We start from the raw sequence: 14,482 nt of genomic DNA, 5'->3' as shown, positions 1-14,482 counted from the left end.
TTGCTCCATGATACCGGCTTCGGCTGCGTAATTGCTGGAGTTGGGAGGTGCCTTGGCCTCAGCCGTGGGGGTTCAAACCCTCCTGCCCCCTGATTTTGCTGCCAAACCACTTGCAGCCTCTGCAGGCCATCAGCTCACACCATTTTGCCATCCTGCAGGAGCTTGAGAAGGAAATAAAGCTAAGAGCAGGGTGCCATGCTCACACAAATGGGTAAGGCGCTGCTCAGTTTATGCATTTAGCTGAAGCTTGAGAAGGGCAGATAGGGTCCCATGTTTTAGGTGGTGATGAGAACAAGAGTGGCTTGAGCGGGACACCTTTACCACGGTTAATTCCTCCTTCTTCTGAAGCTCCTGAAGCTTTTGCTCACCTGTGAAAGCAATAAAGCAAATGAAGAAAACCACCCACGCTGTCTCACGCTGAAAAGGAGGAAAAAAAAAAAAAAGTTGGGTTTGAAGAGCGGGTGGAAGGGGTGTGGTTACCCAGGAGGTGTGTCAGGCATTGATGAACTTATTTATAAGCAAAGGCAGCTCTGCTGGGGAAGAAACTTTGCTGAGGCTTTGTCAGCAGCTGCTTCTTGCCTGACATCACTTGACCAGCACCTCTACTGTGATGGGGCGGCAAAAGGACGTTCTTGCTACCATTGAGGAGCACCTGAGGATCAGAAACAAATTAGTGCGGCAAGCACTGGCTGAGTGCCTGGGGACGCTGATCCTGGTGGTGAGTGGGGGCTGTGGTGTAGGGATGCTCTCTAGCCCCTGGGTGTGGGGGAAATGGTCCTGGTGAAGGGGCTGCATTGCTGCCAGGGTTTGCATCGGGAATGAGCTCAGCTCTGGTGCAACCTGCTGCAAAGGGACTAGAGGACAGTCCCTGTGCACAGGAAAAATTTCATGCAAGTTGCTTTAGGGTGAACTTTGGGGTGTGTGGCAAAGGGTGGGGTCCACAGAGCTTGTTGGGTGTTTGGGAGTTTTTGTGTATCTGCGAAGTGCAGGGAGCAAAATGCCTCTGTGTAAGCAGCGTTTTGCTAGAGATCACTCAAAACTTCCTTTCTGTCAGCCCTGGGATATTATCTTGGCACCGAAATACTGCAAGGGCTGTCACCCGAGGAAGTGAAAGCTTTTTTTTTCCCCCTCACCTCACTTCGTTCTGCTCACGCATCCTGTGAGAAAGAAGTAGCCAGAATTTAAACTGTTGCAGTGCCCCTTTGCTGTCAGCTGCTGGTTCCCCAGGGTCTTTTCATCAGGGCTGCACAGCACCATGGCAGCTTGTGCCGATGGGGATCTCGTGCTCGGTGTGTGTGTGACAGCACTGAGCTGTCAGTCTGCGTGTTTTTAAGTGGTAAATGGTGAAAAAACTCTTCTGCCTGTTTTAGTGCTCAGTTTCCAAAAGCATGGGATATGAGGGGATAAAGCAGGATAAATGTGTGTGTAAGTGCCTTAGGTTGCAAATGTTTTAAGCAGCCCCAACTTGCTCTGAAGTTAAAGACAGTTGAGAACAGCTGGGGCAATTGTGTATGAGCTGTGGGGACTAAACACTGATGTAGAAAAACTGTGACAGGGATGTCTGGCTTTGGGCATCTGCGTCCAAGAAAGCAGGACTGCCCAATGTGCCCCGGGTCTGGTGCATTGATATTGCAGCAGAAATGAGTTGGTGTTCACCCGGTGAATGTGTGCAGGTACAAGCTCCTCTGAGATAGTGTAAATCCAGAGCAACCCTAGATGTTTCAGTGGAGTGACTATGGGTTTACACCTCCTTGTAATTGATGGCTGGACTGTTTGGAGAGAAATCTGATGGTTGGAGGAGTTGAAAGTGGAGGAAGGTTTGATGAAGCTGTATGTGCACTTGGGGAACAACACAAGAAGAGCAATGCAATTCTATGCTTTCATAAATAAGATTATTTTTTGATGATGAAAGGAGGGTGAGTGAGTCTCGTATGCGAGCTTAGGGGACTCTGCTAAGACCCTGTAAAGTGTTATCGCACTTTAAAGAAAGCAGCTTTGCAATGTCTGTATTATCAGAGCAACCCAGCTTTGGTGGTTTGCAAACAAGTCCTGTTGATTTTTTTAAGGAAGGGTTATTTGGAATTAAGGTGGGTAGGAGTTGATAGAAAAGTGATTAACAGCTAGAAAGTTGCTGTCTATGAATCACTGATGTTGCTGCAGTTGGTCTCAGGATTGAAACAAGGATATACCTGTAAGGTGGAATAATGTCTCCTGATAGCCAAGTTAGTATTGCTGAGAAATAAGGCAAGCCTTTAGCCATATGGATTCCAGAAGGGCTTATGATTCAAAAAACATTATTTCTTCTTCTAACTGTACCAGTTGGCGCAACAGAGACTACTTTTCCCTAAAGCCTTGCCTCTCCAGACGGAGAGGAGCTGGGATCTGCTCAGAGCCTGAGGAAGGGTTTGGTTCAAACTCATAAGCAGCCTCCAAAATGAGGGTGGTAATGGGCACCCACTGGCCATGCTGGAGGCTGCACTGGCAGAAGTGGGTAACACATGTCTTGTCCTCTGGAGTGCCAAACCTGTGGTGTTAAAATGTGCATATGTGTGTCTAAGGGAACAAGCAGAGCCCTCACTGTGTGCGGAGTTCCTGAGCTGCTGTCCAAGACAGTCAAGACCTTTCTGACTTGGTGTTGTCCCAGTCTATTCTTAATAAAGGGACACTCACAGTTTTTACTTTTACTGAAGAAAAGTGATTTATTTTGCTTCCTACCACCTGGATTCCTTTGCATCTTTTTATTATATCATCTATGTGAAGCAGAAAGGGAACTTGAAGGCAACTCTCTTCCCTTTTCAGATGGCCTGAACAATAGTTTGAATTGGATAGTCTGGGGAGAGAAAATTTCATTCTATGGCTTGAAGAAGCCCCTGTTGCCCCTCTTGCAAGCCTGTGTGTGTGTGCATCTAGGTGCATTGGACCCCAGTAAATACCATGAGCTTCAGGCAGTAAAATATCCAACCTGGGATCCATGAAATTTTCTTAATGAGAAATGGAGTTTACTGAAGACAAATATGTCTAGAACAGAACAGTATCAGGGATGGGTTTAAGGTTTTATATTGTTCACGTTAAAATCAACTTCTTGAGCCCCAAGAGAGGGAGACTTTTAAAGTTTGTAGCTTATTTTAAATTCACTGTGTAATGTAAAACTCGTCCCACTGTGGATATTGGCACTGCTTCAGCTTCTTCCCTCCTCCCCTTCACTTGCATAATGACTGCAGCTTTCTCAAACTCTTGAAGACAAAAGCTATTGCAGACCCCTGCATAGTCTTATTGCCTGAAAGAATTAACCTAGTGCTTGATTTTATTTTTCTTATTGTGAAGGTAGAATCATAGAATGGTTTTGGGGTTGGAGTGGACCTTAAAAATCATCTAGTTCCAACCCCACTGTCATGAGGGTAGTCATTTCAGGGGTGTTAACATTAAAGCAGAATAGTACCTTTTTTTTTTTTTTTTTTTTAAAGATAAGGAAAATAATCCAACCAAGGCAGCCCTGAAGAGGATGAAAGTGAGTTGCTGTCTATTTGCAAGCCACTCTTGCTGTGTGCAGCACCTTGTATGATGTTTATTTAGTCTGTGGGTAGTGTACCCGCTGTTGCAAAAATAGTAATGTGGATTTTACATAAGTTTCCTTTGATACTTAAATTGGCATTTTCCCTCTTCAAAATGCGCTTTCTGAGTGGCACTTTGGGCTTGAACTTTATACCTGTGTTGGAAGCACCACTTGCTGGCAGTAGTTAAGCAACACCGATGCTGAAGGCGTTTTCCCAGTCGCTTGCTGTTTGTGTTATTACTGTAGCAACTCACTAACACCAGATTTCCAGCGGCTGGTGTCCGTGCCTCTCTTAAAGGTCTGTTTGCCTTGCTCTGCTGGCTGCAAATACCAAAGCTGGCTTTCTTTGGCTTTTGAATTTGCAGGAGAAGTAATGTGTGGATTATGACTGATTTCCAAGTGGGACTCACTGTGATTCACTGTTGTACAGGCACAAAGAAAGAACAAAACAATTCCTAATTGTTTTTCAATCAGTGCTGCCTTGACTTTGTGGCTAGGTGGGAGCTTTCTGAAGTGTGAGTGTGCTGCAGACCACAGGAACCAAAACAGCAAAGTGGTTTGGATAACTGGAGCAAAGGGAGCCTCACTTAAGGGGATGACCAAGGCAAGGGGAACCTCAGTTAACTGTTGGCAGTGTGATTTTATTTTATATGTACATATATATACACATAATTTTAAAAATTTCTTTGATTTGCTAACGCTTTGCTAGGCTGGTAAAGCAGGCGGAAATATTTGTGCATGTTAAGTGCTGCTGATTCTTCCCTGCAAGGGGTCTGGGCTACTGGGTGCTGAGGAGTGGGGAATGGCAGCACTGCTGCTTCTCTTCCTCACCTCTTCCAACAAAAGAGGTTGAAGCTCTTCATTAACTGTCCAAAACTGTCCCTTTTTGCTGTCTCTGTGCAGGAGCAGGAGGTTTCTTCTTCCTACAAACAGGACAGTTCACACATCGAGACCTGCCCTTGGTGGGAAGGCAGCTTTCCTCCAGGAGTGCCCAACCTTGTGATGAAAACTCCACCAGACTGGTCTCTCTAACAGTTAAAGCCTCTTAGTCTGCGCAATACCAGGGTTATCAGAATAAGTGTTTTTGCTTCCGTGTGTGCGTGTGAACAAGCTAAAACAGTGAATTTCCTCTCTAATGCCCAACTCCTGTGCTGAAAGTTGCTCAGGTTTCTTGACTGAAAGCTGCTCTTTTCTCCAGCTTTGTTCAGTGTTGGTTAGCATGTGATGTGTGTGGGGCACAGTTTTCCTTAGACTCTCTTATCTCTTGGGTCCTGCAGCCCTACCTTGGCTCTGGGACAGCGTGTGATGTGTGAAGAGCTGTAACATAACAGACCATCTGCTGCTGCCCTTCCCTGCAGGACTACTTCTGCCCATGCTGCCTCCAGCTGTGCTGGACAAAAAGCTGGACTCTCGGGTCTAAGGTTTTTCCTTGCTTTGAAATTGAAAATGGTGACCAGTCTGGTTGTTTGAGAGATGCTTTGAGGAAAAGCAGAAACCTGACCACACAGGCCATGGAGTTGAGGAAGATCTCTGCGTGGTGCACTCCCTCCCTCTCTGCCTTCTCCCTGGAAGGAGCTGTAGGATAGTCCTGAATTTCACTCTGATATAAAGAGTGGTGCCCTTTGTGTGCCCAAAGCTTAAAATCATCCATCAATATCTCAGGGTCTCTCCCTTCAGAACAGACTCATGATTTGTCTGCCCTTCTGGCATCTTCCCTGCTACCAGCAAGGGCTGACCAGTCCTTCCCATCCACCCAGGTGATTAGGATAGATTTACAGTAGGCTCCTTGCCTAATCCCTGGTTTATTTGCTGGCTGTGGAGAAAAGTTGTAATTCAGGTAATTGCACTCCTCCTGGTCTATGCCAGCAAAACTTTCCCATCTTCATTTAGAGATCAGTCTGTCTGAAGTCCAAGAGCAAATATACCCAGGCCTTTTGTATTGCACCTGAAGGCGTAAAAGAGCACTGTCAAATAAAGGAGAAAAGAAAGGGAAGAAACATGTCTCTTGTGCAGGGGAGTGCTGAGCACTACCTTCCTCCTGAGCTCACGTATGAAGCCATTTTTCATGTGGTCTGCCTAAAAACTAAGGTGGCCTTGCTTCTTTATTAGCTGTTGCAACTTTTCTTTTTGTCCTCCATGGTCCTTTCCTACCAGCCCTTACTGACTCCAGGGGTTTGGTGTGTTCAGACATTGAGACAGGGTGTTTTTATCTTGAGCGACAAGATAAAACTGCTCAGTCTTGAAACACACCCTGGACATGGGGAGATTAGGTTTTCATGAGAGTGAAGTTTCCCCGAACAGTGTGCTGCCTTGTCCTGGTTTTGCTTCTACCTGTTGTGTCCTTAGTACAGGGGGGTTCTCCTCCCCTATGGAGTTTGTCAGCTCCTCCACCTTTGGGCCAGTTCCTGCAGAACATGGATATGGTTATTTAGTGCAAGGAGTTGAATCAGCTCATGAGGAGTGAGAAGCCTCTCTGTCAGCAGGGAAAGCCATTAGATTTGCTGGAGTCAGTAAAATGAGATTAGGGAGCAGACTTCCATTAACCTGGTTAATGGGTGCATTGACCTCAGTTCCTTGGAGAGTAGCTTTAACAGATCAGTGTGATGCTTTGTTGCAATCATTTTATTACCACATTAAAACCGCTTTTGAACTCGGCTAGTGAATCATGGGGTATAACAGTTGACTGCTGCACCCACTACCCTGTGAGGTGCTAAGCTGGGTTTCTGTTGGCTGGATGTTCTTACAGTAGTGGGTTTTTTTTAAAAAAAGCAAAAAACAAAATCAACAAAACCCACAAACAACCAAATGCTATTGGAGTCAGGTTATTAAAATCAAAAGAATTAGATATCATCTCCCCCTTAGGTGTGCACCACTGTCCCTGACCATAGTGGTACAATATTGCCTAAGAACTCTTACATCTATTGCGTGGACTTAAAAGACTCAGGGAAAAATATTGAGTTGCTTTTATTGGACCTTCCTTAACTTTCAGCTCAAGGTAGCTGCTCCTAAACACTTCTCTGTGAGTAGCAGACAAGGAGGACTTAAAAAATGTATCCTGTCTCATATTACCTGGGAAAAGGAATTTGAAGGAAAGCTAGCAGATAGCAGAAGTGGAATTGGTGTGATTAAAAATTTTAATAGCTACTACCACAACAAAACTATGTACTGTTAAGCTACTTTTCACAAAAGCATGTGTAAGCGTGACTAGAACTGGTTCCTAAAAGTCGAATGCCATGGAGGGATGTCATGCATGACAATATGCTTTCGTGTTTAGTGGACTCCACGGGTGCAGAATGATATCACTGTACTCTTAACTGCTGAGGGTTGAGTTTTCTATGGTGAATTAAGCCTAATAATGCTCAGGGCTCATCTGATAAACAGTTGTAATGCCCTTGTGGAGTGGCTTCAGGGTGTTTTTGCACAGCCCATAGACTCTCTTCTGAGGAAAAGCTGGAGAGCTATTGCCAGGTGTAGGATAGAGGAGAGGAGGATAACCTCTTGAGATAACCCCTTGAGAAATGGCAGACCTGGCTTTCCCCCAGGTTAAGGGAAGACTTTTGCAGGTGTACAGGGAGGTGGAGGTGGGAAAACTTTACTCTGCGGTTTTTTGCAACCAAAAGGTATGTGTATAACAAGTCAACCACCAAGCACTTGCAGAACTGCCAGTTCTTACAGAGTGAATAACACAAATACCTTCATCACTAGGAATCACCTGGGGTCAATCCTACCAAACTCAGCTTTTTGTGGGCTTGTCCCCTCCCTGGTCAGCCTGATGTGCTGTGCGGCCTCAGAGAGGCAAACACCGTGGACAAGTACTCTCTCCAAAGCATGCTGGGGCTTGTCAGGGGTAAGGAAAGGAACAGAATACTGGTCATCAGCCAGTATTTATTTGCTCCATAGGAGCTATGCTTGCCTTGGTGGTTTGGGCACAGCTGGTTCTGTTTGCTGCCAATAAACAAGAGTCATCTTTTCTGCCTTTGTCTCGGAGTTTCCTCTGCCATGGTTTCCCAGCTTGGTGAGGACATTGTAGGGGCTGTTCTGACTGCACCCAGTAGAGAGCAGTGCTGGCTATCCCTCCTTAAGCAACAAGTTCAACAGGTTCCTTTGTTCTTTCTGCACAAGGTCCTTGTGTTGGGCACCTGGCTCCTTGTCAAGAGGCACCTGTGTACAGAGTGTCCACCTCATGAGTCAGCCTGCAGCCTACCTGGCTGCTTCTTTCACAGCAGACTGAGTGCAGTGTTTGCTTTGCTAGGAATTCATCATTTGTCAAGGTGATGGGAGAGGATGAGTTACCTGTGTTTTGGCTTTGCCCCTGATTTAGGTTGTGTGTTGTTCAATGGGCATGTCCAGTACTGGCTGGAGAGGCGAAGACAGCTAACCCTGCTACCTTGGTGCCTATCTGGTGGCTTATCCTCTAGGAGTGGATAGCACCTCTGTGGCAATTGAGTGAATAGTTCTGGGATAATGGAGTTCATGGAAGAAGAAAGTCTTGGTGGGGATGTAGTTATGGGAATGTGGTCAGAAGAAATAAGTCAAGCCTTGATCCCTAGATTTGAGCATCTCATGAGCAAGCTGTAATCTTTGCTCTAGTTTAAGGATGCTCTCAGTACCTGCTGATGTGATATTCCCTCATGCACCAAGGATCAGTTCGGGTGGAGTCAGTGGAAGACACAAACATACAGATGATCACAATTAGGGCTCTTTAAATTATATGGTGAGTAGTGGAAAGACTTGACAAGACAGAAATCCTCCAACTGGATGACTGCTGAACAGAGTTCTCAGGAAAAACTGGTTTGAGTTGTTAAGGGTTAGCATAGGAACGATGGCTTTTGCATGCAGTTGGGAAGAGAAGGATCATGATTGGAGCAAACATCTCTAAGCAAGAACACATGCTTTCCTTAGCTATTAGGAAACACTTTTATCACTCAAAATAAACAGGTTTTGTCCATCAAAGTGCTTGGTGCACTCCTAATCTTGGACAGGAGTCCAAGACTCTTGCTGTGCTGATGGCAAGCTCTCTGGAATATGGACTGAAAAGTCCAAAGAAATTGATGGAGCTTGAAAGAGAACTCCATGAATGTCAGGCTGAATGTGACCTTCTTCAGTCATGACTGTATTTCCAGGCATTAAAAAGTTGTTTCCTACCTATCTTTGTGCTACTGTGTTAAACAATTATTAGCCTTTAACAAAAAGGTACCCATATCCCTCATCAGAATACTTGCACTGTGAATACCTCAGACCAGGATGCTGTCTGGCTGATCCGTCTCACCTACCACCTCAAAATTAGATATTTGGATAAAGAACTCCAGCCTCCTGTAGATCTATCTTGCTTTTGATTTTGGCCCTCGTTTTGGTTCCCTCTGCCAGGAGGTAGGTTTGTCTGTGCCCTTTTCCCTTCCCTCCTGTCCTAGAGCTGACACCTGGGTACTTTGACCAAAGACTGAAGCTTTGAAGGGATCTGAGTCATGAGTAGGCAGTGATGGTGCAAGCAGGTGTTAAGTGGAGCAGTTGGAGATGTGGGTCAGCAACTGGCCCTGATGTGAAACAGGTGGTAATTTCAATCTCTTCTCCTCGTAGCTCTTCGGCTGTGGCTCCGTTGCGCAGATCGTGCTCAGCAGAGGGTCTCATGGAAGTTTCCTGACTGTCAACCTGGCCTTCGGCTTTGCTGTGACACTTGGCATTCTGATTGCAGGACAGATATCAGGTATGTGGGCCTTCATGTAGGCTGGATTTCACCTGTGTCAATTGTGTAGGCCTAGATGGCTGTACTTTTCCTATGAGGTGCTGTCATGGAAACTAGTGACCCTTGGCACAACTCTGGGACCAAAATTCTGCCTGTAAAAGCACATTAACCACCAACCTCTCTGCAGGTGGACACCTGAACCCAGCTGTCACTTTTGCCATGTGCTTCTTGGCCCGGGAGCCCTGGATCAAGCTGCCAATTTATGCCCTTGCACAAACCCTGGGGGCTTTCCTTGGAGCTGGCATAGTCTTTGGGCTGTACTACGGTAAGTGTGGAAACCTTGTGTGCTTTTTAGAGTGAGACTACTGCTCTTTGTGACTCACTGCAGGGAGGGAGTTATCAGATCAGAGAGGAGAACTTTCTTGCAGAGCAGAGATCCATCAAACCTCCTTGCTGTGTTTCTGAGATGGCTTTCTCATTCTCATGATGATGGGTTCAAGCCTCCTCAAATCAATCTGAAGGCCAAACAGCATTGTTAATGTGCCACTCTTTGCCCCTGAGTAATGATTGGTGGACCACTGAATAGCCTGTCCTCTATCTGCTGTCTGGACTGAAACAGATCTTCCAGAAAAGTAATTTCCAAATGAATGTTTGGTCTACAGCAAATGGGTTTCCAACATACAGCAATGGGGTGCTCAGGAAGTTCTACCTCAATTTTCATGGCTCTGTGGAGCCTGTGTTTTAGTAATTTTCCAAGCAGGGTGCTCTGTCCCATGCATGTTGTAAAATGACTGACCTCTTTACCTTTCTCTTTTCTTATCCCTGCCTCTAGATGCCATCTGGGCTTTTGGCTCTAACCGGCTGTACGCAATAGGAGAGAATGGCACTGCTGGTATCTTTGCCACCTACCCATCTGAGCATCTGAATGTTGTGAATGGATTCTTTGACCAGGTAAGATGGTGCTGGGAGTGTGAAGGTGCATTTGAAGAGGAATATTTTGGGGTGGTTCTGGGCCTCACCTTTAGTTAGAAAATGAATTGCAATTTTAAGAAAAGATAGCAGAAACGTTTTTGGAGCTGACATGGGTATCTCACTAGCCCATAGGAAGAGAGAGCAAGGCCAGAAATGACCTCACAGCAAGAAGGTGTTGGGGGGGTTAACCAGTGATACAACACTGGTCAAGACACCAGCAAAAAGAATATAATTTACTCTCAGTCCCTGAAGAGCCATAGCATGAGAAATGTTGGCTCTTTCTCACTCTCACTCTTCTACTGTGGCTGTTGTGCAATCCAGACATCAACTGGGTGTGGGATGGTGGTGGTTTTTGGATGTGACTGTCTCCTTAAGCTTACCACAAAAGGGACAGCTGCCACCCAGCCATGGCACATTGGAAGCAGCTTTAGGAAGATGTTTTCAGCTTTCCTGGCTTCCTAAACAGTTATTCATAGTTCTTCTGTGGGTAGGGAAAAAGGTGTGAGCTTGGCTGACACTATGGGCTGTCAGGAGGAGCATGTTCCACTCTCCTGTTCCCATGGGTGCTCAGTCTACTGTGGTCTGATAATGTCATGGGATGACTTAGTGCAGCTCTTCCAGTTAAGAAAATTATGTCCTAGAGGAGTTAAATAACTTGGTTAAAAGACTAACCTGTATTAAATTCTTCTTTTTCTTCCCAATCCCTCTCCAGTTCATTGGCACTGCCTCCCTCATTGTCTGTGTCTTGGCTATTGTTGATCCCTTCAACAACCCCGTCCCTACAGGGCTGGAGGCTTTCACAGTTGGCTTTGTTGTCCTTGTTATTGGAACCTCCATGGGCTTCAACTCTGGCTATGCTGTCAACCCTGCCAGGGACTTTGGGCCTCGTCTCTTCACAGCCATCGCTGGCTGGGGCACAGAGGTGTTTGGGTAAGTTCTTGCCAATGAAAACCTTGTGGATCAAGGCAAAATAAATTATGAGTCCAAACAGATGCACTCTGGCATGATAGAGTCTTGGCACCCATGAGACACCTTTGGATTGCCTAAATGTTTTTAAAAGGCACTGTTTGCTCTGCTTTGACTTCTTAAGTAAGCACAGAAGCTGGGCAGATTCCAGTGGTGAGAGCAAATGACATAACTTTGCTATCAAAGAGGAAATCTAGGATCATCCCTGAGAATTTCAGTTGTACCTTTAATGTGAGCATATCTTGGTTTTTTTAATCAGTAGAAAATGGGGGTTGTTTGTTATACTCGGATTTTGTTGTTTCTGGAGAAAATCAAGAGAGCCATGAGCAACAGAGGATTCTTGTTATCAAGGGCAGATTTCCTGCAAGCTGTGGGAGGGAACTGAAGGTGCCTAGTTTAGGCACTGCAAATGCTTCTCTCTGTTCTTGGTAAAGAGATAGTCTTGGAAGTCCTTAAAGTAGGTGTTCTGAATTGCTTGCCACCTGGACTTGCAGAGGGGGGTGGGGGGCAATATCTGCCTTGGAAACGCTGCAGACATGTGGGTACTATTGTCTTGTGCAAGTCCGTGGTGATGGTTGGACTGGACCAGATTCTTGCATTGCTCCAGATCCAAACACAAATATCCTAATGCTTAGGCTGCAGTTCTTACTTTGTGCGCTTCCTTTTTATTTGCCAGGGCTTGCAACCACTGGTGGTGGGTTCCAGTTGTTGCTCCTTTCCTTGGGGCAATTGCAGGAGTGATAGTCTACCAGCTGATGATTGGATGTCACGATGAGCCTTCACCACCTGCCTCTGAGCAGGAAACAGTCAAGCTGGCTAACGTGAAGCACAAGGAGAGGGTCTGAGGAAGCTACCACGCTGATCTGGCAGGTATTCATTACTCAGGACTGCAACTGGCAAAGAGGAGAAGTTAAGAAGAGCTTCAAGAACAACAGGAAGAGTTTTTTACCTGTCTTGAGATATTCTAGTCTTTTTTTTTTTTTTCATGTCCCTGATGCATTTGCTTTTGACATTTCCCTGTAAGCCTTCTTCCAAATGCAGTATCATGTAATCTTTTCCTAATAGAAGGGGATTGAGGGCTGTAGGAGTCAGGAGAGGAGTGGGCATTGCTGTCCAACATGAGTCAGGTGTTCAGGAATCTGGAGCTCTTTTGAGGCTGTGTTACTGATGCTGCCTGTGACCTTGGCAAACTGCTTCCCTTCAAACCTGTGTTCCAATCTGCAGAATGGGGATCATGCAAAACTTAAATCGTTTTGCTAGTGTGGATTGGAAACTCCTACATCCTGGAAAAAATTTGCCTGTGATTCTACTGTGGATCAAATTCTGCTTGATGTTGCTCTAAAGTCAATAACTTGACACCAGGAATTAACGAGTCTAAAAGATTTTTATTGGTCAAACTTCTTATATCTCCCATGAATTCCTAGAACATTGTATCAATCAACTGATCCATAACACCAGCACAGAGAGTAAGAATGTACTGGATTTTAATTTAATATGAAGACAAAATGTTTACAAACAAGTGCAGCCTGGTGTTCTAATTTCAAATTTTAATATTGCCAGCTCCTAGAGGATCACACGTAGGAAATCCTTGTTCTAGCCAGGGGCTAACCTAGAAAGAAAGCTTGGCTCCCTGAAGCAGCCTTTCTAAATAATCAGCTTTGTATATAAACTGCAAGCAGTTAACAGCCAAGATCCACTGGAAACACGGTGTTGCTAAAGTTGCGTGTGTTCATGTAAATTTTACAATACTGTTGTTGGTTGTTTGTTTTGTTTTTTTGGGTTGTGTGTTTTTTTTTTTTTAGTAGATTTATATATAAATATACTCCTTAAAGCTGTTACTAAACACCAAGGTTGGGATGAGTTAATTTAGAGATGTGTGGGAACTGCTGATTCTCTGTCAGCTTTGAGATATTGTTGGATTTTCCTGGGGTGGTCTTAGGTTAAGGCATCGCATTGTTTGGAGCACCTCCTTTTCTACCTTGCAGAATTACTGGGGTATGCCTGGTGCTCATGGCTGAGGGACTGAGGTCAGGCACCTCCTGTACTAGCAGTACTGGCATCTCAGGGGATCTCTGGCTCTCCCAATGCCATATTACTGAAGAGTATTTTAAACAAGCATTATTGGTTGTGAAAGAATTTATGAGTCCTGTGCATTAGAGAAACTCATTCAGAGATTGTTTCTTTAATGCATGAATTCATTGAAATACATGTCTTTGTACACATTTCCAGTCACCAAAAAGTTGTATTCTTTTTTTTTTCTTTTTAAAAAAATAAAATGTCAATACCCACACTGTAAAATTCTAGTGTTGCTTGTATTTTTTAGCAGCTGTCAGCAAACTTTACCACGGAAGTATCTATAGGAATAGCTTCCCCAAGCCCTCTTCCTCTTCAGCCTGAACAAAGGGGAATTAACCTTTTCAGTACATCTACATTCTCCATTTGTGTTTTATTCCTTATTCCTTTTCCTTTTGGGGCCGGTGGGAAGCGAGGGGGTGCTGCACTCCATATAATGGCAAAGGTATGGGCTGGGGAGTGGGAGTGCCCTGCTCTCAGGCATCTTATTCTTAAGGCAGAAAGAACCATTGGGCAAGTATTTGTCATTCATCCTTCATGCAATTTAAATTCTCTTGCTATTCTCTCACTTAACAGTTCTTCTGAGTGTGCAATCCCACTCTGCATTCCATGTATTGTCCAGCCAGCCCCACTCAGCACATTGCCCGAGTCACCATTTTTTTTGTCTTTATTAGCTACACCATGCAAGGAAAAGTACTACAAATCTGAGTCCAGTGCTCACAGAATTACACAAGCAGCTTTCTTCCAGCCTGTGTTCTGTGTAAATAAAATTCTTGTTGCTCTTTGGCTGATTTGTGTACTGCTGTATTTTTCCTGTATTAATTGTGCTGCCTTAAAATAACTCCTAACTTCCCATATGTTGCCAAACTGAACAATTCAGTGAGGTCTGGATGAATGTGGTTTCCTGCAATTCAACAACTAGAAATAAAATGGCTTTTGGCAAGAAAGTTTCCAGGTTTGTTTGGTTTGCTCTATGTGCAGACAGCATGCTGCTTTATTCCATTTCTAACATGAAAGTTCTTCCCTCAAAATATCTGTAGCAGTCTTGTATATTACTGTGATCAACTAACATAGCTGCAAAGGTCAATTCTCTTCAGGACTGTTAGTCCTTTTTCTACTCTTCTGCCACTTTGTATCTTCAACTGACTTGATCAATGTATTAAAATTCTTACTGCAAATCTTAAGACTTTTGATCCAAGGTGCAGCATGGAGCAGCGTGGATTCTTGTTTGGATT

At 44.8% G+C, this 14,482-nt stretch overlaps 1 protein-coding gene across 1 annotated transcript; it reads left to right on the top strand.

Moving 5' to 3' along the window:
- The first annotated feature begins 523 nt into the window (after positions 1-523).
- LOC116780958 (aquaporin-3-like) lies at positions 524-13,472 on the top strand. The gene is made up of 6 exons (XM_032676386.1): positions 524-718; positions 9,131-9,257; positions 9,424-9,561; positions 10,069-10,187; positions 10,921-11,138; positions 11,851-13,472. Exons 1-6 carry the CDS (start codon positions 611-613, stop codon positions 12,017-12,019), a joined length of 879 nt encoding a protein of 292 aa, XP_032532277.1. The 5' UTR covers positions 524-610; the 3' UTR covers positions 12,020-13,472.
- Positions 13,473-14,482: the final 1,010 nt, after the last annotated feature.

This window comes from Chiroxiphia lanceolata, chromosome Z (genome assembly GCF_009829145.1).
Source record: "Chiroxiphia lanceolata isolate bChiLan1 chromosome Z, bChiLan1.pri, whole genome shotgun sequence".
NCBI classification, from domain to species: Eukaryota; Metazoa; Chordata; class Aves; order Passeriformes; family Pipridae; genus Chiroxiphia; species Chiroxiphia lanceolata.
Note: the sequence above shows the minus strand (reverse complement) of the source record. Positions and strands in the feature narration are given on the sequence as shown.

Bases quoted from the DNA above. Each gene is read 5' to 3' on its own strand.
- LOC116780958 (XM_032676386.1), top strand. From the start codon at position 611: ATGGGGCGGCAAAAGGACGTTCTTGCTACCATTGAGGAGCACCTGAGG. The intron at 719-9,130 runs GTGAGTGGGGGC...TTCTCCTCGTAG, and splicing joins TGGGGACGCTGATCCTGGTG to CTCTTCGGCTGTGGCTCCGT. The intron at 9,562-10,068 runs GTAAGTGTGGAA...CCCTGCCTCTAG, and splicing joins AGTCTTTGGGCTGTACTACG to ATGCCATCTGGGCTTTTGGC.